This window comes from Pyrus communis, chromosome 17 (assembly GCF_041283825.1).
Source record: "Pyrus communis isolate YQ-2024b chromosome 17, ASM4128382v1, whole genome shotgun sequence".
Classification (NCBI taxonomy): Eukaryota; Viridiplantae; Streptophyta; class Magnoliopsida; order Rosales; family Rosaceae; genus Pyrus; species Pyrus communis.
The window spans coordinates 28,203,804-28,227,611 of NC_142581.1; the positions used below are offsets into that span (position 1 = coordinate 28,203,804).

The following is a 23,808-nucleotide window of genomic DNA, read 5'->3' on the forward strand; positions in this document are numbered from 1 at the left end:
TCAAATTTTCCCTTAAAAATTTAAATTAGTCTTTTTACTGGATGTCCACCCCAGATGTAACATCAAAACTTCTATTTTATTGGTTTTAATGTTTTTATGTGTATGTTAGTACCTAAAATACCCACAATTAAATGTTTGACTTTCTTGCCGTTGATTTGAGTGCCTCTTTTCCTCCTATGAAGATATATCTAAAAATAATAGAGATACCAAATAAGAAATTCAGTTACATATCAAATAAAAAAAACGAAAGTAATTATTGATTAGAATTCAAAAAAAAAAAATTATATCAACAAAACTCAAGAAATCAAATTTTACTAAATACATAATACCAAATAAATAATATAATGTACTTAAACCATGGTACCTATATCACAGTATTTATATCATGGTACCTATATCATAGTATACCTAAAACATGGTACCTCCAAATTAAAAGGACCTAATCAGAATTTTAATGTACCTAAACCATGGCACCTATGTTGGATTAGTGTACCTCACTTCTACAGTGTGCCAAAATATGGATTAGTGTACCATGTGCAGTACAAATATGCAGATCATATACAAATATCGAACTAATATATCAGGTATTCAACATACTAAAAACTTTATTACAACACTCACCACAAAGCTAAACCCTAAAAAACACCCACACGATTTTAGTGGAAATGCTAGACAAAGAAGCAAACCTGCACGACGCCATAGAAAGGGGCAATGAAAGATTTATACTACTGAACCTTCAGGTTTAAAATGGAAAATGCAGCACTCATAACTCGGCATTTAAAAGTGGTTATTTCCCAACGTCACATAAGGGCAATGTAGGAAAAATAAAATAAAATAAACTACACAAACAAATAAAAGCTGATGTGGATAATGTATGTTGACATGGATGTAGAGTCAAAGGACTATAAACAATATTTTATCTTGCATAGGACATTTTTCTAACTATAAACTTATCCAAGGATTAAAGAGTAATGTTATTCATACCATATTGTTATAACACATTTTCATACCATTTTATATGACACTTGATGTGGACAACCACATGATTTGAATTAATCAAATTTTTAATTTTAATTCATTATTTAATAAACTAATAATTAAGAAAAACTAGTTAATTAAATGATGATTGTGGTATACGAAGAGTCTTTCTTCTTCATTTCCTTGGGTTTTGCAAATTTTTCAAATAATGTGACTGTACACATTAGATGCCACCTAAAATGGTATAAAAATGTGGTACAAAAATATGGTATGAATAACATTACTCAGGATTAAAATCACATTTCTATATATAAGGAATAAACAATAATGCGGACCAGTTTTCTGTGAGTAAATTTCAAACAAACTGACTTAATGGTTACTGTGGGCTTGAAATTATTTGACTTAATTACTGAAACATCAAGTTCTGCAAGTAGACAACAGAAGATGACCTCCACGCACTCAGGGAGGGGGGCGGCGAAGAAGACGTGGAAATGCGAACTTGATTTAGTTTTTTGAGCGACTCTGTTTTATTTAATTTAACTGAGAGATAAATTTGTACTTTTTTATTTGACATTTAAAAAAAAACTCCAAATACGATGAAATATGCATCCGCAAGCGTCTTGGTAAATCTAACATATCTTCTTCTCATGGTATCATCTCTCAAACCCTTGCAAAACCCAGCCATCTGAATCTCTGCCCTCAGAATGTGCAATAAGAACACCATTGATCTTGTATATTTCTTCTTCTGCTTTATCAAAGGTCATTCTATCTTGTTTCAAAAAAAAAAAAAAAAAAAAAGGCCATTCTATCTTCACTTTCTTTTTTCTACCAATTACAACGATTAAAAAAACACTATTTGTGAAGCAAAAAAAAATTCCAAAAATCATGGAGACGACACATGAACTTTTTCTCAGGAAAACCAAGAATTCCCTCATTAAATGGGTAGGGCACACAAATATTTCCACGCCCAGCTCAGCATTCCTAGAGGTCCAAGTAATTGACTACAACTGCTCAAAGCTCTTCTGCTCGTGGCGTGGAAAAGTCAAAGACACTAACCATTAGATTAATTACTAAATCTCCATCAAGTAAGGAATCCTTATCATAATCAATCATTAATGCTTCCATCACCATCCCAAGATATATCTCCTAATTGATATCTTGAAAATATTATTTCATCATTCATCCAACAGATGACACATCTTGACCAATAGCGCTATGTGTAGAGCAAAACCCTAACCATATGGCTAGCCACTCCTCCCTATAAATACCTCATCACCACCAAATTTCTGGTAAGCTTTTGCTACGCATACAAGTCCAAAACACTCATTTTTGTTCCAGAGATACTGACTTAGGCATTGGAGATCCATTAGCAAACCTCTCCCAAACCTTGTGAGCGTGTGAGGCTTTGGTCTTTGAACAAAAGTGTTAATTGTTTTGTAGGTACACATTCGTCAAGACTGAAGATGGCAGATTTTTTTCTACCATACAAATTGGTGCTTTCATTGAGAGGTTGATTCAAATACTCGAAGAAGGCTCAGGCAATTACTTTTTGGAATTTTCTGTTACTTGAATTTCTCGTACACTCCTAGTCATTGAAAATTTTCCTAGAAAAATTCCTTAATTAGTCCCTGGAGTGGATACAATGGTAAACATTTTGAAACCCCGACAACCGGAACACCCTACGTTCAAGGATATGGATCGAAAAACGGAGACCAAGATGTAGCTCCACGTCAACAATCATCGAGGCTCAACACGACGGCAGAATGAGCCCTACTGTCACAGAGCATCACCATCATCGCTGCCCAGCAGCCACCGCATGGCCACCATGGGACGACCTACGGAGCCCACTAGCCAACAAGGGGCCACTACAGCAGCTCAGACCAAAGCCTAAGCGCTAGCAATCCACGTTGCCACAACAACCTCAGCGTACTACAGAAGCACATAGAGCCCATAGGCAGAAGGCCCAACTCGCTAAGTCGCGCCGAACTCCAACTCGAGGCTAGGTGGGCCAAGCCGACCCTGCTTAGAGCCAGCGCACCTGACCTGCTCTGCCACCTTGACTCCTACTCCAGATTGGTCCAAGACTAGTTCAACTGACCGGGATCCCGATCACCATACGATAGACTGATCCAAGGGTATTTTCACCCCTTTTTTTTTTGTAACTTTGCCCCTTCGAGCCTAAGTTTTGCACTTGCGGCTCATTACACTTCCACCACTTGGGTGGAATGGCGGCCCAAAAATGCGGTAACAAGATTAGATTTTTGAGGAGGGAGATAAAAGAAAGGGAAATGAAGAGGTGGGGGCGGAAAACTGCGCCCTTGGGGGTGGAATGTTGTGGTTGGAAGGGTAAAGTTTAAGGCTTTCGGAGCGAGACTTGTTGGGTATTGATTGGGTTGGCGGGCATTGCACTGAGATTTTAGGTTGTGGTTTTGTGGGTACTGGTGACCATTTTATATAGAGAGAGATATATACAAAGGGGAGAGTTTTTGTTAATGAAAATTTAGGTAGGCTTCGTTGAGAGATAAAGACATCTTAAGAACAGAAGGTAAAGGAAAATGGCAATGGAAATGAGAAATGAGATCATAATGATCAAAGTCAACCTCATTTACCTCGTTCCACCAAACCTCACACAAATTTAACTAGTAACATAAGACAAGGAGATAAAAACAAGGGTTTCTGAAATTAGTCCTTGCAATATATTTGAATTTTTTTTTTAAATCTGGTGCTAGATGACATATTTAATTTAATAGAATGGGATCCTCTTTGGATCATTTCCACCAAATCCATCAAATCCACCAATCCGGACCCTTGAAATTTTAGCCCTCTTTAAAAGTTATAATAACTTTAGCTGTTGGATCAATTTTCAAGGGTCCGGATTGGTAAATTTGATGAATTTGGTGGAAGGGATCCGGAGAGGATCCCTTTCCTAATTTAATCCTTTAAAGTGTACTTTTATTAAAATTTATATTATATTTTTGTTATTTAATGTGTATTTTTATTTAATGTCTCCACATTAAAATTTTAATTTTATTAATATGCACGTATTCTTATTCCAAAAAAAAAAAAAAATATGCACATATTAGTTCTTTCAATTATAAATGAATATAAATGAGAAAATATTAGAAGAAATTAGTGACACACAAATATGTAAATACATAAATGTACAACAATAACTGTACCGAAATGTTTGTAACGACATATATTATAATAAACCTAAAAATATGCACCAAAATGTATTATATTGATTTAATGTACCTAAATGTAAATACCGAAATATGTGTACCGAAATATACGTACTGAATGTACTATATTGAATTAATGAACTGAAATTTGTGTATCGAAATGTATGTACCGAAATGTACGTACCGGAATGTATGTACCGAAATGTATTATATTTAATTAATATACCTATATATTTGTATTGATGGATATACCGAAATATATCAAATAAATTAACATACCTAAATGAAAAGATTATACAAATTATGTGACAGCCCATCCCGAATTATTTGTATCGATTGCGTGAAATGTCTATTTTCCCAATGGACGTTGTGTAGTGTTGTGTGGTTTTACTTTGGATGTGGACCATTTATGTTAAGTCCCTAATATTTTGGAACCAATTAGGAACTTAGACTTAGGTTTTATTTTCTTTTGTTTTGGTTGGCTGTCATCTGGACCACACACACGCACACACACCCAAACCCTTTCCCGTTGACCCTCTTTCTCTCCTCTCTCTTGGATTTTCTAGCATTTCCATACAACTCATACGGACAAACCTTCAACCAACCGTGGTTTTAAAGTTAACATTCAAACTTCTTGCAAGCCTATGAGTTGATATATACCTTTGTTTGGACTTAAAACCTTCGAAAACCCTAGTTTCTCGCGAGCTTCGATTTGGATATTGTTCATGCAATCATGATCGTGAAGTTTTTAGAAGTTTTTAAGCTTCTAGGGAGCTTTAGAACGTCTTCACGAAGCTCGGAGAAGAAAAACGAAGTGTTTTGGACGTTGGGAAGTTGAGTTTGGCGAGTTTCAAGTTTGGCCGGATTTTCGTGGGTTTTTCCGGCAAGATTCCATTGGATTTAAGTCCTAAAAGTAGTAAGGTTTCGTTCTACTCATTATAAGCTTCAATTTGGTTCAAATTTCATGGAATTTGGTTGAGAAATGGAAAAGATATGAAGTTTTAAGGTTTTTCTAGAAACCGGCGAAAATTTAAGTTGCAAATGGCGGCGACTGGCGAGGCTCGCCGGAGAAGGAGACGAATATTCCATCAGAGTTGACGGAATATTCTAACGACGTCAGCTTTGACGGAATATTCTAACGACGTCAGCTAATGCCGCTAACTTCTTTTAAGGTTTTAACGGAATACTCCTAACTGCCGTTAATTGTTCCGTTAGGGTTGGCGGCGCGTGGGTGGTCGAAAAATTTTTCAAAAAATATGGGGGTGTTTGTGGTGTTGAGTAGATCACATTGGTATATTCAAACACCCCATTTGAGCAATGTATGAGAAGTTATTAGCTAGTTTCGTTTATGTGCTTTAAATTAACATTTATATAGTTATTTCGCATATAGGTGAGACCTATGCTCAGGACGAGCGCAGTCAATCGAGGCTTGGGTGCTACAACCCTTCCACATACCAGTGAGTGGGCTTTTGGTTTTCTGTATATACCTATATACTTGAGATTTTTCCCAGAAAATCAATTTGAATAAAATTATGTTGAAATGCCATGCCTATTGATTTATGCTTAGACTATAAATTTGTATGATATGTGCATATTGTGACTTGACACGATGGACGCTCAGGTAAGTACCAGGTGAGTTGTAGACTGTTTATGTGAATTAATGATTATGTGAGATGTGTTGAGAGCTCATAAACCTGCACCCCGATGTTAGTGCTCCCGCCCAGAGTTAGGGCACAGTCCTTCACGTGATGTTCACCTTCCGCACCATACGTTCACCTTAGATCCAAGTTAGGTGCACAGTCATGTCGTACAGACCACTTTAGGTGGTTTCGACTCGTAGGTGACCCGCGATTATTCGCACAGTTTACACGTGATCGTAGCACTTGAGCGTATTTATTTACACTCAGTCATGTCGTACAGGCCACTTTAGGTGGTTCCGACTTATGTGCAAGTATATTTGTTGAGATGTGGATTTGAGCCGTATAGGTCACGTTAGGTGACTTCGGCTAGATGGATGAGCTTTAGATTCAGCCGTATAGGTCACGTTAGGTGACTCTGGCTGACATATCATTTGCATTGATTTATATCACTTGGCTTACATGTTTTATGCTGAGATATTTGACATGGCATATATGTGGATTTTGCTAATTCGAGAATGGTTTCGATATATGTATGTATTCTATTTTCTGGGAAATTATACAGGTTTTACGGCGAAGGGTTAGAACTTTTGAGAAATGAAATGATTTTGAAAAGCTTTGTTTTTGCCCACTCACACTTTTTGTTTTACGCCCCTCCAGGTTCTAGTTAGGAGTGCTTTTTGGTGGCTTGCGAGGAATCCACGACAGCTCTGACAGATTATCACCATTGTATGGTCACCCTTGGATGTTGTATAATTAGTTTGCGTCATGCTGGACTGCACTTAGGCTACTTATGCTCTGATTGTGAATTCATACTTATTTTGTCTTGCCCCTTATCTTTTAGTGCTCTAGTTAGTTTGGTTTTTATTTATTCGCATTTCTTATATTATTATTGCTTCCGCACTATGCATATGGCTACGTCATCCTCACATGACGGCCATCACGCCTTGATTTTGGTCGGGGTGTGTCAAATTATATCGGAACATATTATATAAAATAAATTAGTTTACTTAAATGTAGACATCAAAATATATTATGATGAATGAAATTAAATGAAAATTAAATGTAAAAATAGGGAAAAAAAAATACGACATCAAAATATAATTAATAAATGAGATGATTAAAGGGAACATTAACGAAAAGCTCTTGGTACTGTTCACTTTAACGAAAAACCATATTTTTACACTAAAAGTCAATCCTGGTACTTGTTTGGACCCGAATTTACACCGTCGGCCTGTGCAATCAAGGCCTTTGAGTGAGCATAGCTTCACACCGTCAGATGAAAAGTGGAGATAATTCATTTTGTTATTATTAGAGGATAATGTTATGTTGTTTTATCATAATTATCTTTTAATAATAATTTATTATGAAAGATGAGATATGTATTTCCAACTGGAAACGTGGCAGCACAATTCAAGTTGATTTGGGTGTTTTGGCGTGTGAATGTGTGGGTGGCGTCAGGTGGTTCAAATTGATTGTTGCCTATTTAAAGTATGGTGGGGATCAGGATGCATGCATGGGTAAAGATTATGAAGAAGCCTAGATAAGGTTGGATTTTGGTGGTGATGTGATAAGCGTTGTGATAGTGACACAAGAAACCTAGGTAGACTAGGCTTTTTGTTTTTGCATGGTGATGGAAGTAAAAGTTTCTGCTTGATTTGGTGTTTTTTTTAATAAGATCAGAAGCCTAGGTGTGATAGGGTTCTGATGTGGTGTGATAAAGCCTAGATAGACTTTATTTTAGAAGTCACGAAATTTGAAAACCACTGATCAGATTTCAGCGAGTTAGAGTTGCAGTCAGACTCTACACAATTATCTAGACGTGCCAAGCAAGTACATCAATCTTATAAATACAGGTGCCATGGCAACGTAAAGGCCCCCTCCAATTCAACACACAACTGCCCTACGCAAACCTCTCAAACATCTTGAGATTTTTATTTTCTTTTTCTGGCAACACATCTTCAGTTTGGATAAACAGCACTATGAAGGCAACCGGCGAACACCTTCAGTTTAGATAAACAGCATTGTTGTCGTAGAATCAGCCGATCGAGGAGTACCTTTAGTTTGGATAAATAGCACTACGTCGAGGCCGACTGGTTACCTATCCAAGTCTCGGTTGAGAAGGGTTTCCGAATTGACTCAAATAAATAAAACTAACTTTTAAAACACTAAGACAAACTAAAAGACTCAAAACAAGTTCAAAAGACTCCAAATACTTAAAAACATAAAATAAGACAAATCAAATGATTAAGACTTAACAAAATAGGGGGGGATTGTGGTTGGACGAGATTAAACTAAACGAACAGATTATAATTTAAAACAGATAGTAAAGATGAATGTGATGAAAATATGGATGATGGAATAGCTAAGGGGTTTTTCTCCACACATGTTACACTTGCATACAAGATTGATTTTCGGTTGGTCTTTCGATAAATTATGAAACTCAATGCTCCAAGTTAATTAGATCCGCTTAAATTAACTTTCAGATTTCCCTAGATTCGTTGGATTGAATGGAATACGCATTACAACCAAATTATTCTTAATCAAAGTCCCTAACCATGGAATACGCATGATAGAGACATTCAACAAAGATCATTAAGTTCAACGGAAATCATAAACATTGACGAGGCATTCGTTACTATGGAATACGCATGAAACTTATGCCAAGAATTCGTTTAACGCGATTGTTTATAAGCAACCTCCACTACTTGTGAATATAAGTTCGTAACTATTAGGTGAAACTCACTTATATTCTAGCGTCATATTCATTCAAACGGTTAAACAAATTGAATCCACAACTTATGAAATTCCAACCAAAAGTAATCAATTCATATTGCAAGCATAAACATGTATTTTGAATCACCCCCTAGCTAAAGGGGGGTTTAGTTCCTCATAACTTTGAAATCAAAGAAACACCTAAACATTCCAATAACTCAAACTTGAATTGTATGAACGTTTAGGCACTCTTCTCTTCCATTACAAAACAAAGAAAATTGAATTTAAACATTGAAATCAAAGAAACACCTAAACATTCCAACAACTCAAACTTGAATTGTATGAACATTTAGGCACTCTTCTCTTCTTCGTTGTTGTAGCACAAGGTCTAAGGTGAGTTTTTGGGGGATGAGGAGTGGTTGGAATGAAGAGAAAATATGCAGAAAATGAAGGGATATGCACGGCAAGAATGGAGGTGTTTGTGGTGTGTTGTGTATGAAAATGAGATGTGAATTGAATGGGGAATGAATGAATGACAAATGAATGAAGTGTGTGTGGTTTATATAGGGAGAGAGTGGGTGAGAATGTGGTTGCAATTGGGACCCCACGACATTGAAGGTTTTGGGTGCATGTGTTTGGTGAAATTGTTTGTTGGGAAAAGCTTTGTGAATTAGGTGGATTGTAGGTGGGTTGTAGGTGGGTTGTAGGTGGGTTATGATGATGTTTTGTAATTGCATGTGTGTGAATGTGATAGCTAAGGTGAATTATATGTGGAATAAAGATGGAGAAGGTGGTGTAATGATGCATGGTTGTAGTTTAAGGTGTTGAATATGGATTTGCATGGCCTTTGAAGTGATTGTGGGTTTTGGAATTGGAAGGAAATGCATGGCCTTGGGGTTGGTTTAAGAGAGAATGGGCTAGGCCCTTTGTTTTATGTCCAAAGTGAAAATAAGGCCTTCAAATTCGTCCAAACTTTGGCTCCATGGATAAGCTATCCAATCCATGCCCAAAAATGCTCCAAATAGCCTCAAAATGCACTTTCTTGCTCCCTAAGCCCTTAGAACCTGAAAACACACAAAAGAAGCATAAAGAACTAAAATAACTAAAGAAACATAACGTAAATGTACGAGAACAAGCCATTTAAGTCGCATGAATATGCTCCTATCACGAATACTTATTGGCAGAGGTCATCTTATTAGCCTTCCCGGCGAAGTAAGTTGTTACAAGTTACTACATTCGGCACATTGAACGTCTAGTGGTTTTATGATTGGATATTCACAAGTGAGTTTCAGAGTTCGGCATTCTGACAGCCGAACCATATTTACCATCAAGACATACATCTCTTTTGAGTACTTATGTCCCTATAATTTAGAGTCGGTTCGACGTGCTTATACTCTTACGAATATAATCATCGTGACAGAACCCGATGCCGACGATTCATGAACTTCGTAGAACTAGCAGCCTTGTCTTCAGACTCTAGAACTCGGATGCCGAGACGTGTTCCTTCCTCGGCCGCAGTCGCAAGATCAAGAAGTCAACAACGCACTCAACGTAATATCAACAAATTTTACTCCTTGGCTGAGCTCGGCCGACGAGTTAGCACACTCCGCACACAACCTTCTTGCAGGTGATTTGGTTCCTTCAGAGGGTGAAGTACGGAGGAGTCAGAAGTTGAGGATCGGTAGGTATTCACAGCACTTTGTGGACATCCTGACAATGGGTGAGACCCCAGTTGAGTACCTTCTCCGGCTTCATCCAGACCTTAGCAAGCAAGAGGTTGTTCGTGCAAAGCTTGGACAATATGGACTCCCCAACCACAACCATCTCACTTCCATTGCATAATTATCTAGAGGTCAGAAAGCCCGGGTTGTGTTCACATCCATATCCATGTCAAGGCCCCACATTTTGCTGTTGGATGAACCGAAAAATCATTTGGATATGCAGAGTATTGACGCACTGGCCGATGAACTTGATGAATTCACAGGTGGAGTTGTATTGGTGAGTCATGATTCAAGGCTGATATCGAGCGTGTGTGAAAACGAAGAAATGAGTGAAATTTGGGATGTTAAGAATGGCACGGTGACCCCTTACCTGGGGAATTTCGAGGAGTACAAGGAGGAGCTACAAAGAGAAATTGAAAAGGAAGTCGATGACTGAGGTTAGCATTCTTTATAGTTGTACAATTTTGCTGATCATTCTAAAGATATTTCATGAGTTTGCTTGTTGCTTGCACATTTTGGGTTTGGAAATTGGAATAGGGTAAGTTTTTGTCATGGGTATCTGTTAGGTTATCCATTTCAATTCAATACTAGTCCTAAACACGAAACGAGGCCTACAAGAATGGTGTTTGAACTTGGTTGTCAGAATATTATATGGTGATTCAAGATTACATTTGATTTATGAATAATCAACGCCTTCGTGCTTTGAATATAAATTCACAAGGTAGAGGCATTTTCAAAATATAAGTAAATAAAATGAACCATAACATTTTTCAACAATCAAAGCCGTCTATATTTTAGTAAATTATTCATAGATCATTCTTGCAAAAAAGTAAACTTATAACCATTAAGACATGCAATTATAGTGAAGTAAATAGATGAATAAGATTTTTTAAAAGACATTAATACAACTACCGTTTAATCCAACAGTCAAATAATTTCATATTTGATTGATCTTCGAAATAAGACTTAAAAATGGACAGTTCAATCTCAAATTAGGATATGAAGTGAACTCTACAAAAGGTCACTTAAATAAACTTAATTGAAAGATTCCCAACAGAAACGGAGACAGTAGAAATGAAAAGCAGGGAACGATGCATACAATCCAGCTAATGTTGTTTGAATGTTGGAGCATTTCAAAGACTTCCACACTTGTTTCTTCTCTTTGCATAATTGCAATAAGGTATGAACTGAGTTATTGTGCAGCATAGCAACACAGAAAGATATGTAGAGAAGGAGAAAGAGACACAGCACAGAGAGAGAGAGAGAGAGACAGGGAGACAGACGGCGAAATAAAAAATGGGGTCGAGAGCAAGAGCAGCCGGAGCCTTACCAAACCTCTTCCGGACCCTCCGGAAAGAAGCCCACAACCCAACAGTCACTCCCGTCTATCAGACGCGCCTTCTCTCGCTACGATCATATCAATCTCATCGACAACGTCCCCGACGACCAGCTTCGCTTTAAGCGGTAACGGCCTACTCCTTAATTAATTTTTTATTAATTGTGATTACTCCCTAATTAATTTCACTTTTAGCCACTAATTATTACAATTTTGCCATTTGTGTTGGTGAAGTTGCACATAATGGATTCACAGCGAATGGTGTGGATTGTGAAGGAAGCTTGCTTTGTGTTGGCAATATGTTAATGGCTTGGGCTCCCACCAAATTCTCTGATGTCACTCCTCATAGGTATTTGCTCTCTACTTTCTTTCCCTTTTTTCTTTCATCATACATGAAAACTTTGCGATATCATCGATATAATTGTCCCAACACAATGTACCGCTATGTTATTTAAGTGCATTTTCTGCAAATTTCGGGTTTAGACAGAGCATTGGTAAGAAAAGGGAAGGATTTGGCTCAAGATTGCTCTTATGTTTGTGTTTTTTCTGTGGAAATTATACCGAATAATCAAATTGGCATATGACGTTGGGTTGCCTACTTGCCTCTGTGATACACATTATGTCATTGATATGTATGTGAATATATTTACTAATTGAGTTGAGCAGTGAGCTAGCAGTCTAAATTTCATCTACATTGTTGTGATGCAGCTTATCAATCTTCCAACTTGTGCAGCCTATTACTGTTAAGTTTAAAACTTCGGTTTTAGGTTGGCCTTAGCCAATTACTTTAGTTAGACACATAGGTGGAATTCAGAAGAACAAATTTCCTTTCTTTAAGAAACACCAGGTCAATATGTGACCAGTTCCTTTGTACGAAACATGGGCAGACAGCTTAGAATACCTCGAACATTCTAACACTAATAATCTAACATTCTCATGATAACACCCAAGGCAAACCAAAAGGGTCTTGGATCTTCGAGTAACTGAACCGAAAACCTTTTTATAACTATAGGCTACAGGGAATAGAGTTCTTCAGATAGCATGTGACCAAGAATAAGCACGTCAATATACATCCTTTTATTGTTAACTTGTAGCATTGTGATCATGTTTCATCCTTTGCATCCAAATCTGAAATAGTGTTGACCTACTAGTACATGTCATTCTGATGGGAAATTAAAATGTCAACTAAACTGATATGTACAACCTTGGCTTCAATCATGGGGTTCTTTTAATTTGCTTTCCAAACAGATTTTATTTTCTTCATCTCCATTGATTTGTATGGCTCTTAAAATGATTCTAATAAAAACAATGTAGAAAATTGTAAGAAATTCTAGTGCATAGAAAGAGAAATGTAGACTGCCTCAAAAGTTGTTGGCTCTTACAGATTTTGTTGATTGCTGTGATGAGTTTCCGGCAATGAAAATTCGAAGATGAAGGGGTATCACTTTTTCATTAATTTTTGGATCTCTTTACAAAATTGAAAAATTGCAGATGTAATTCCTTTTTCCTTCATGTATGTTGGTATCCGTTACATCTTGTCATGACACTGGAAACAATAAATCACTCTTTATTTATAAAATATTTCTTGTTATTTCTGCAGTGATTAGTTTGATAATTTATTTCAGAGATTTTGATTCTCGGCTGTGGGAGAAACATTGAACCTGTAGATGCTGAACTAATACGCAACATTTGTTCTACATGAATGAAGTTAGAAGCCATTGAATCGGTATACTTCATCCGTGTGTCTGTTTTATTTCCCTTTCCTACACATTATTCTTTTGTGGTCACTTAATTTCTGATTGGTATGAAAATTTCATGATGCCACTTTATTCAGCTGTTTTCCTTTGCTTAAACTGATGCCACAAGGGATGAAAGTTAAAGAAGTAAAACGTTTAATTTGAGTGGGAAAATGGAGAACTTGATTTAGCTCCAATGCCCCCTGTTCTTAATTTCAAATCAAATCACTTTCTTATGCGCTGCATAGTGTTCAAGTCCCAGCATTGGCAAATTATAAATTCTGTTGGGTGGTTCCACAAGCAAGTCTGTAAAATGGAGATAAGTGTTATCTGGTTTCAAAGGTTGGAAGTGTCTACCATTTATTGTCATTTGGGTGGGTTGGGTTCAATCGGGTTAATAGTACTTCAACCCATCCTAACCCGCATATAGAACAGGTGGACGGGTGTTTACCCAAAAATAAGTTTTTAATGTTTAGAACCCAACATATCGGTTGGGTTGGTCATTAGACCCACTAAAATGCCCACCCCTCCTTGAAACAAGTTCGGGGTCCTACTCGTTGAAACAGTTAAGATTTTGAGTTACCCGTAAAGGCGTTCTATATGCAGAGTTACAATTTGTATTGAGAATCTTTAACCACATTTTACATTTCTTAGTTTTTTGCTGCCATGTAATCTGGGGTTTTTTTTATTATAGAGTATTTTCCCCCTCTATTAGTTTCAAGTTGGTCTTTACGTCTAATTGGTTATTTGCTCAAACTTTTTTATTTGGCAAAAATTTGGAAAACTTTTGGTTTATGATTTCCATCGTTCCTAGTATTCAGAGTCCTTTTGTTTTGGGACATATCCTCAAAATTTTGCAAATAAAATGATGTTGAAGACCAGGCCAACTCTTACTTGAGCAGTGATCCTTCACATATTTTCTCATCGTTGTTAAATACTGAAAAGCTCTTCCTACTAATTTGTGCATGCAACGGCCGTGGCGAAGAATTTCTCGTAAATAATGTCCAATTAGACAATTTTCTTTTCAGGCCGTGACTTTTTCTTCTATTTTTTTCTGGCCGTTTGATCTTTTTGTTTCCCCCCAGCTCTTGGATAGTTAATATGTAACTGTTTATAGTTGTCCAATCAACTACTTCCATGTTTGTAGAATTTTTCTAATTTTGTTGACCCTAAAAATTACAATGCCTACATAGCACGCAGACCGAGTAACTAATGAGCTAACTACATCCTTCAGTTGATGCGGGGTGTGCCAACTCGTCGGCCGAGAAGTAAAATTTGTTGATGTTGTGCTAAGCGCGTTGCTGACTTCTTGATCTTGCGACTGCGGCCGAGGAAGGAACAAATCTCGGCCTTTGGATTCTCGAGTCTGAAGACAAGGCTGCTAGTTCTGCGAAGTTCACGAATCGTCGGCGCCAAATTCAGTCACAGTGATTATATTTGTGAGAGTATAAGCACGTCGAATTGACACCGGACTATATGGACACAAGTACTCGAAGCAGATGTGTATCTTGATGGTAAATGTGGTTCGGCCGTCAGAATGCCAAACTCTGAAACTCACTTGCGAATATCCAATCATAAAACCACTCGGCGTTAAATGTGCCGAATGTCGTAACTCGTAACACATTACTTCGCCGAGAAGACTAATAAGTTGACCTCTGCCAATAAGGATTCGGAAACCCTTCTCGGCCGAGACTTGGATAAGTAACTAGTCGGCGTCGACGCAATGCTGTTTATCCAAACTGAAGGTGCTCCTCGATCGGCTGATTCTACGGCAACAGTGTTGTTTATCCAAACTGAAGATGTTCGCCAGTTGCCTTCACAGTGCTGTTTATCCAAACTGAAGATGTGTCGGTCAAAAAAGAAAATAAAAAAAATCTAAAGATATTTGAGAGGTTTGCGCAGGGCAATTGTATGTTTAATTGGAGGTCCCTGGATGATGCACTCTGCTCTCTATTTATAACAACAAAACCTCCTCATGGTCAAGTTGAACCCTTATTCGGACTAGGACTTCTTGTCCCGTTCTAACTATACCTTGAACAGCCTGGGACCACCAGGCAGCTTTGGGTCGAACCTACACTTGGCCCAATAACATTTTGAGCCCAGACAAATTTATATATGTCAATATTTAATTCCACAACTACTTTATTGAAGATGTACAATTGTTTTTCATGGTACGTACTAAAGTAGTAGGTGTCAATCTAAAAAAAATTTAGAAAAGATAAAAGCAGGCGTCAATCGATAAGGATCAAGATTGCCTCTGGATCCCTTTCATGCGACTCCTCTGTCCTTCAATTCTTTGTGTGCTCTGAAGGGTGCAGGCTCCGGTTGCCGACCCACTACGCCCACACCGTTGTCTTTCGGCCTCCGGTTGTAATCCTCCCAGATAGAGAGAGGAGAGAGTCGAAGAGAGAAGTGGGAAGAGGGAAGAACAGGAAATGTAGAAAAGAAAATTAATTTTTGGCCGTTCTATTTTTTGTTGAACGGATATAATTAAAGAATCTAAAAGATTTGGATGAAAGAAATCCAGAGAGTTCCTATTTCAATCTGCAATACCATGCAATTTATTGTCAAAGATTTGGACATTCTTTTCTTTCTTAATTTGATTTTGAAAGTGTTGCTCCCTAACATTAATAATTGTCAACGGAGTCATACTAATTAAAAGTTTGTTTGGAAGTACTTTTAAAATAACTAAAAGTGTTTTTAGAGAAAACAGTTTTGGATTCCAAAAGCACTTGAAGTGGTTCATGCAAGAAGCACCGGTTATGTGTTTATTGTAGGAAGCGCTTCAAGTGTTTTTTCAGGATTCGTTTGCATTTTTACTAAGGATTGGTTCCAATAACATTTTCCCCAAAGCACTTTTTACTATTTTTAAAATATTTCCAAATGATCCTTAACTAAATAAATAAAATTAATAGGGTCTCAAATTCGGTTGGTTGTTGCATCATTTGTTCCATGAAAAAAATTTAAAAAAAATAATATTAATTCAACGAAAGGCATAATCTTACAAACGGCCACGTTTGTTTGTTTGCTTTTTTTTTTTTTTTGAACAAATGATATTATCTATACTAAGAGAAGGGAATGATTTCGCAATGGACAAATAATAATGTAGTTCAAATCCGCCTTTGACGAGAATCCAACCTAAGCTTTCTTACTTACAAGTGAATACCACTAGACCGTAGTACTAAATGGCACAAATGGCCACGTTTAGGCCTCTGTAATAGGAATGCAACTCGGATTGCTCAAACGTGAATACCAAACAAGGCTGTCCTTTATTTAAATGATCCAGTTTGGTTTGGGTGCTATCTATACACTTTTTTTTATCTTTCACATACCCTTCTCAATTTTTGGTCGGATCGATTGAATGAAAAAAAATCAAATGACATATATTAATAAATAATATATGAGAAGTAAAAAAAAAAAAAATGTGTGGATAACACCACCCTTAATTTTAATTCTTTCATTCCTCTTAGAATTTGGTTTTCCGATTATTACTTACTCAAAGCAAAGAAAAAGTTATATATATATATGTGTGTGTGTGTGTGTGTGTGTGTGTGTGTGTGTGTTGTTGCCTATTTTACTGGAGAGAGAGAGGTGTGCAGCGGAGAGAAAAGGAGGGTTGAAGAATTTATGTGATGCATATTTCCCATTACACTACTACAATATTAGCTTGGGATTTATTTATAGTAAACTGGATAAGATTGCTTGTCTCGAAAGTAATACAATTATGAAAGAAATAGATCTTTTAGTATCCTAAATTCAATCTACTAATGATTTATAAAACAATTTATATATATATATATATATATATATATATATATATATTGTCGGTAGTTCTATATATATTAGATACCAGAGTTGTGGTAGATTGTATCGGATGCGAGAAAAGTTTTTTGAAGATAGTTAACAAGAAAATCAAAGCAATGGACTTTTATGGGATTTATAGTTATTATAGGTTCCAAGAGACGTTCAAACCATCGATCCCGATCGTGAAGGAGTGGGAGTTTAAGTCCAAACCAACACCAAAGCTTAATCATGGGGAGCTTGGGGAAGAAGCATTGGAAGAACGTCCAACATCGTCGAAGTTTTACGGGGAAATTGAAGAAATAAAAGAGACGTCGTCGAAGTTTTATGGAGAAATTGAAGAAATAAAAGATAGGGTGGAGAGGAGGTTCCATGAGTTCAAGAACTTTTCGATGAGTGCTTACCCTCCTTATGATCATTACTTCCGCGAGAAGCCGTTTTATAATTGTATAGACGCAGCACTAGCCAAACGGATTCAAGAAGAACGCGGAATCCTAAGGCAAGGTCTCCCAAGTTCAATTTTTGTAAGGGTTTATGAATCAAGGATTGATGTCATGAGAGCTGTGATAGTTGGTCGAGAGGGTGCTCCTTATCACCAAGGCTTGTTTTTATTTGACATATTCTTTCCTAGCAATTCTCCCATTCAGCCTCCCCAACTGTTTTACCACTCTTATGGCCTTGATTTCAACCCTAACTTGCCTAAAAGCGGCAACGTTTCGCTTGAAGGGGTTATTTTGAAACAATCTAATATATTGGAGACACTTGTTTTGATTCAACAATTGGTTCTCATGAACGGTAAACCCTACCTCAATAGTGAGTATCCGCGACTCGATGGAGAGAAATCCAACTCAAAGTTGAACAAAAGAGTTTTTGTGCAAACTTGTGAAGCCATGCTTAGTATGTTGAAGTGCCTGCCTATGGGTTTTGAAGATTTTGTTTTAGGGTTTTTCCGCAGTAGAGCTCATAATATTCTGCTCAACTACAAAGCTTGTGCGGATCTTGATGATCAGCCAATAAAGACGTTGTTCTTCAAGCTTGTGAAGGCATTTGAAGCTAATGGAACTTATTGCCGGCATCATTATAACCAGGAGGAGTATGATTTGACATTCAAAAAAGAGGAGTTCCTTTCAGAGGAGGAGAGAACTATGGCTAGTTTTTGGCTCCCTTGACTCAAGATGTAGAATTTTATTGTCAGACCTAGCTAGGCATGCAATTAGAATAATTCAATCTTTCTCAAGAGGTTACTTTAGGTCAAGAGGTTAATTTATCTGTTTGGCAATCTTTTTGTATTGATTATTTGACTATATATCCAAGAAAGACCACTGTCATTATATATGTGTTGTGAACTCTGCAGGGATGAGGAATAATTGTTACACAAACGAGGATCAAGTTTATAAATTTTGATTCAAATTACCAATCGGTTTTATGGCGTAACTACTTCACATGAAGTCATTCACGGAGAATGAAACTCTAATTGGGATAAGTCTAAAAACCTATGACATAATTACACTAACTAATACACAACTCTATCTTTTAGATAATTACAGAATATCAAAATAATAAGAACGTTGACAATGAATTATCCCTTCATGAGTTTATCTGTAAGCTTAAATAATTCTACGGGTATTTGTTTACTGGTTAGATTCTTAATCCTAATTTTTATGTTGCTTGACATTGAGAATGTTTTTTTCATATTTTTTTTAATCGCTAAATAACTAACCCAATTCAATTTTTATTAACCTCAACAAAGGTAGAACAGTGTTAGTGTCATCGATGGAAAATTCGTTATTGGCAAGAATGATTGTGGAGAATACTCGACGATTACTTTGTGATTATAGAGATAAATGAGTTTTACTATTATGGAGATGGATATGATAGATCCATCATGATAAGAACTGTTGTCACCACTAGAATGCCATAGCTCCCTTGCTGTGGCCTCCCAACGCGGGTTAAGCCAAATTAATTTCTAGTAGGGAGCCGGGCTATACCATTTTCTTCACCTCTCCTTGACCAAGGCTATCTCCAAACATCCAACCATGGAGGGCTAAACATAGTCCAGACTATGCCTTAGCTCCCTAAAATATCATGTTTAATAAATAGTTAAAAAGAGAGGATAGAGAGAAGGGGCCTAAGTGCACAAAAACCCCACCCTTATATAGTACTATAATTACCAATTATTTACTAATTGAAAGTTTTAAGTTTTGAAGGAAAATCTAGATGCACGATTCATTAGGAATGCTAAAGAATTAAAGTGGAAAAACATAAAAACCAAAGGAGAAATAATGATATTTCATTATTGAATGCAAAAATCATGTTTTCTCATGTGAGCACGTCGCCATACGCACGAACATGTGGAATGTCGATATGTGATATGTAGAGCAAGCTTTTCATGCGCCACGTAGGTGGCCACCACAGCACACCTGCACCTTAATTTGAGAAAGAGATCCTCTTCGAATCCCTTTCCACCTAATCCGGATCCGAGCCGTTGGAATTTGATCCAACGGCTACAGTTATTATCACTTTTAAAGGGACCCCCTATTTGTAGCCGTTGAATCAAATCTCAATGGTCCGGATCCCGAACTAAGTGGATTAGGTGGCAAGGAATCCGGAGATAATCATTTCCCTTAATTTGGTTCCTAAAGTACCCTCATAAGCATGACAAGGCAAACATAACACCAGAATTTCAAGGAAGAAGAAGAAAAAGAAGAATTAAGGCCGAAAATTCACAATTAATACTCTTCCTATGACATTTGATTGCTTATTTACTCCTTGATTACAAGGGCATATTGTATTGCGTTGGTTAATCATAATGATGGTCACAAAGCCAACAACTCATTACGGGGAAAAATAATAATAATTGAGAACATAATTAAGTGTCTGCATATTTCTAGATGATGGTTTTGGGAGAGAGGTGTAGCTGCCCATTAAGTTGGACACGATTGTGCTAAAGTGTAGGTTATTAGTTTATTCATTTCAGCTAACTAAGTGTCAAGCTTCCATGTTCACTGAAAATTTCTATATAAAATATATTTCTCCTCGTGCAGAATTCATCTAATACTTTTCCTAAGATGGAGACATGTCAACAAGTTCGTACCTAACTTTGTTGAGTATAGGTTTATTCCACAATATTTCTCATAATAATCTGAATTGATCATTATTTAGCCTTTATTGAAAGAACAGCCTTATAAAAGTTTACATTAAAAGTTGTTTAGTTATCTAATCGTGCCCTAATTATTGATAAACAATTAAATATACACCATAACCATCAAAGGGCTAAACGTTTTCTTTTTGAGTGAATTTTTGCAAGTATGTGATACGTGAATGTGGACTTAAAACATGTATGGTTCATATCAAAAAATTATTTTGTTGAGTAAATTGAAACAAGTAATTAGCATCGTATTAATTAGTTACTGGCTAATAGTGTACGTTTAAAGACCCTAACTCAAACACTTAACAAATGAAGTCCACATAGCAGATTTGCTAAAAGTAATTTCTGTAATTACTAGTTTCACAATTACATGGGCTTGCAAAATTAAGAATATTGATGAAACAATAATGCTTTGCATGACGACTAGCTGGGGTTAGGATAAATCCCCATGTGCATAGCCGTCACAAAATGTGTTTGTTTTGTTAAACCGAGTTTATATTTTCCAATTAGTACATATACACATTAAAATAGTATATAAACACCAACCAAAGGATGACAAGAATATCAGGACACCCTAATTTCCTATCCATTGGTTGATCGATATATTTAATAATTAGCACAATCATTATAACTAAGTATCCCTAGCTAGCTGGAGCCCTGTTCTAAGTTTTGCAGCGTGGCATATTTTAGAACCGTTCGATCTATGGACTTCGATAATGCTGGCCAGATATGGTAACCGCATATACATATGCATCGTGTTGTTTGGCTCATGCTTAATCCCAAAGCTAAGCAATAGCTTGTAGATTAACTGAACCACCAGAAGACATTAATTGAAGTCGTTAGATCGCTCCAAAAGAATCAATCCCCATCTAAAACGACCTTGTTTTCTATCAAAGGGTTAAGTTTAATGAGTAATGATAGATAGACTAAATTTGTAGACTAAATTTGCAAACTAAATGATGTATCACTAATAAAAAATAAGTACGTTAATAAACACTAATAATCTAATCATCAACTTCCATGTCATTTGGTTTACATCTAGTCTCCCTAGCATTACCCTAAGTTTAATTTGAAGGTCTAACCGATAAAAGTTTTGAGTTTAGGGTTAGTAGAATTTGGGATTTATTGGAAAAAGAATAAATAAACTGAAGTATTAAACAGCATCATTCTAGACATAAACAATCAGATTATCACCAAAGGGATGAAAATATGATTAAAAATTTAGAAGGTTTGGTTTAGATTTTATTTACGGTAATGTGTAAACGAACTAATACTGGGCATGCATGCATGCAGCTGAAACATTGCTGCTTGCTGCCGGCCTTGTTCTTAGGGTGGTGTTATCTACACATTTCTTTTTATTTTTCACCCATTCTTTTCAGTTTCCGACCGTCAAATGAAGAATTGAAGAAAGATCAATAGACAAAAAAATTTTATAAACCATTTTATATATACACACACACTGCTAATTAGTTTTGCTGAGAGATATTAAACAAGAACTAAGTAATAGGATTCCGCCAATAAATATCCAATCAAGCTTGGAGCGGTATATGGTATATATCTCCACCGAAAGTTTATGAGTGACAGAAGATGCATGCATCTTTCTGTAAGATTGTCCAAGTTTAAAGTTTCCTGGGGGTACTATGATATAACAGACATGCATGCATGTTACAAAACATGGCTTAATGAATTAGGAATAATTATTTTTCTAAGACTTGAGAGACATCAATCATCACTTTGATGGAAACTAGGGTTCATGAATGTCAGAACAAAATCTATCTTATCCCAACATCAAGATCTAATTTGTCCACCCAATTCTCAACCCAAATGGTATTTCTGCAGCTTCTCCAATTCTTTTTATTTAATATAGGTTTCTTGCCTGGAAACAAGGCCGGCCTAACCACCAAGAAACCTAGAAACTAGAAAATTAGGTTTATCATATATAAATGTGGATTGCCATGTTTGATTGAGCTGGAATCGTGAGGAAATTAATTAATGACCCCAATAGCAATTCACATATATGATTATATATGGCATTGAATTTGGAAAGGTGGGGGAGGAATAATCCAGGGTGTTTTCCATGGGATAGGCGTGATGAAAGGTGGTGGTTTAAGGGAGGGGCTTAGGTGGTGACATTACAAGACTCATGTGGTTGCATGTGCATAAGTTGGAGAACATGCCCAAAGCAACAAGCTAGTAAACACCACCAGTAGCTACACTTGGTACCATCCCGTTCAATTATCCCCCTATTCCCTTGGAGTCCTTCTTTGAAATTGCCCCTTGTGGTCCTCACCCCTTCATTCTCTCATTAGTTAATTTGCACTAATTAAAATGTATTATCCTTAAGGGCCGCCAACCAAGTTACCAGTTATATCCTATAAAAACCCCCACCCATTCTGCCAGTTCTGTCATAGTAGTCGTTTCAGTTTTTACAACCAACTTGACGCTTGGAAGGCTTAAACTTCGGGTTAAGTCATCGCGGGATTCATGGGTTCTCAACAGCCTCTCCTTGTTTCCCTTGGTTTAAAGGGCACGGTCCTAGAAACCGAGGGAAAGTCCTACACAAATGGGGCATTGTGGAACATCACACGGGAAAGTGGTGGAGTGATTGTGAGGAACAAGAGATCGCCAAGAAGAAGGATCTTGAAGAAGAAGAAGAAGACATGGACACGCCTACAAAGTGCAAGAAGGCTCAGCAATAATATTGGGATCAAAAGAAGGGTGAAAACTTTGAAGGGACTGATTCCAAACAGTGAAGATTCGACGGGGTTGGATGGACTTTTCAGAGACACGGCTGATTACATTTTGTCCTTGCAAACTAGAGTCAGGCTCATGCAGATTATGGTTCAAGCATTCGCAGCAGGTTCTGATCATCAGTGATTGCTCAAAATTCATTGTGTAAATTAGAGAATAGTATTCTTTATTTTTTACTTATTTAAAAAAGATCTTCTTTCTTCTTTTTTCTTCTTCTGCTTTCTTGTGATTTATGTCATATAGAGGCTTGTTTATTGTGTTAAATAATAAATGGTAACTCGAGTTGATCATTGTGTAAGTGGTTTAGTGAATGTAGCTGATTACATTTTGTCCTTGCAAATAAATGTATTTATTTTGGTTTTGTGTTTTCTGGATGTTTGGGAAATATTAAACACACTATTTTTAGATTCTTAGACACAGTGGTTTAATTATGTTTGTTGTTTTCGTTTGTATAGTTCAATCCGACAATAAAAATGAAGAGGTATGCATGAGAAGTAAAAAATGGTGTGTAAAAATTTCCTACCTAAATTAATTGCAATTTATTCCAATATGTTTTTTGCCCCCGGTTTGATGACTTAACTTGGTGGTGATGAGCCCAAATGTAAGTTAATTTTCAGCCCAAATTGTAACGTGGACTGTAAAGGATGATAAGTGGCCTCTCAAACATTGCTCTGGTGGACACATAATTCTCTTTTGTGTGATAATTATAGGGCATGAGTACACCATTACATCATTATAGTGATGTCATGTGCTAACAAAATAAGGACGTGTGAGTTTTTGTCTACTTATCCTTATTTCATTAG

The 23,808-nt window shown here is 36.7% G+C and overlaps 1 protein-coding gene, 1 long non-coding RNA gene and 1 pseudogene across 5 annotated transcripts; all 3 read left to right on the forward strand.

The window, feature by feature from the left end:
• The first annotated feature begins 10,228 nt into the window (after nucleotides 1-10,228).
• On the forward strand, nucleotides 10,229-10,669 carry LOC148689776 (ABC transporter F family member 4 pseudogene; annotated as a pseudogene).
• A 571-nt stretch (nucleotides 10,670-11,240) lies between these two features.
• On the forward strand, nucleotides 11,241-13,411 carry LOC148689777 (uncharacterized). 4 transcript variants are annotated; one of them, XR_015958325.1, is made up of 3 exons: nucleotides 11,241-11,697; nucleotides 11,804-11,918; nucleotides 13,170-13,411. It is a non-coding gene; the product is annotated as an uncharacterized LOC148689777 (long non-coding RNA). The 4 variants fall into 4 exon arrangements; XR_015958326.1 differs by having other exon boundaries at nucleotides 13,195-13,411; XR_015958327.1 differs by lacking the exon at nucleotides 13,170-13,411 and adding an exon at nucleotides 12,278-13,158.
• An 8,742-nt stretch (nucleotides 13,412-22,153) lies between these two features.
• LOC148689778 (transcription factor UPBEAT1-like) lies at nucleotides 22,154-23,374 on the forward strand. Its single transcript, XM_088688867.1, has one exon. It carries the CDS (start codon nucleotides 22,739-22,741, stop codon nucleotides 23,129-23,131), a length of 393 nt encoding a protein of 130 aa, XP_088544993.1. The 5' UTR covers nucleotides 22,154-22,738; the 3' UTR covers nucleotides 23,132-23,374.
• Nucleotides 23,375-23,808: the final 434 nt, after the last annotated feature.

What these genes read in the sequence shown, in the direction of transcription:
- LOC148689778 (XM_088688867.1), top strand. Translation starts at nt 22,739, where the DNA reads ATGGGTTCTCAACAGCCTCTCCTTGTTTCCCTTGGTTTAAAGGGCACG.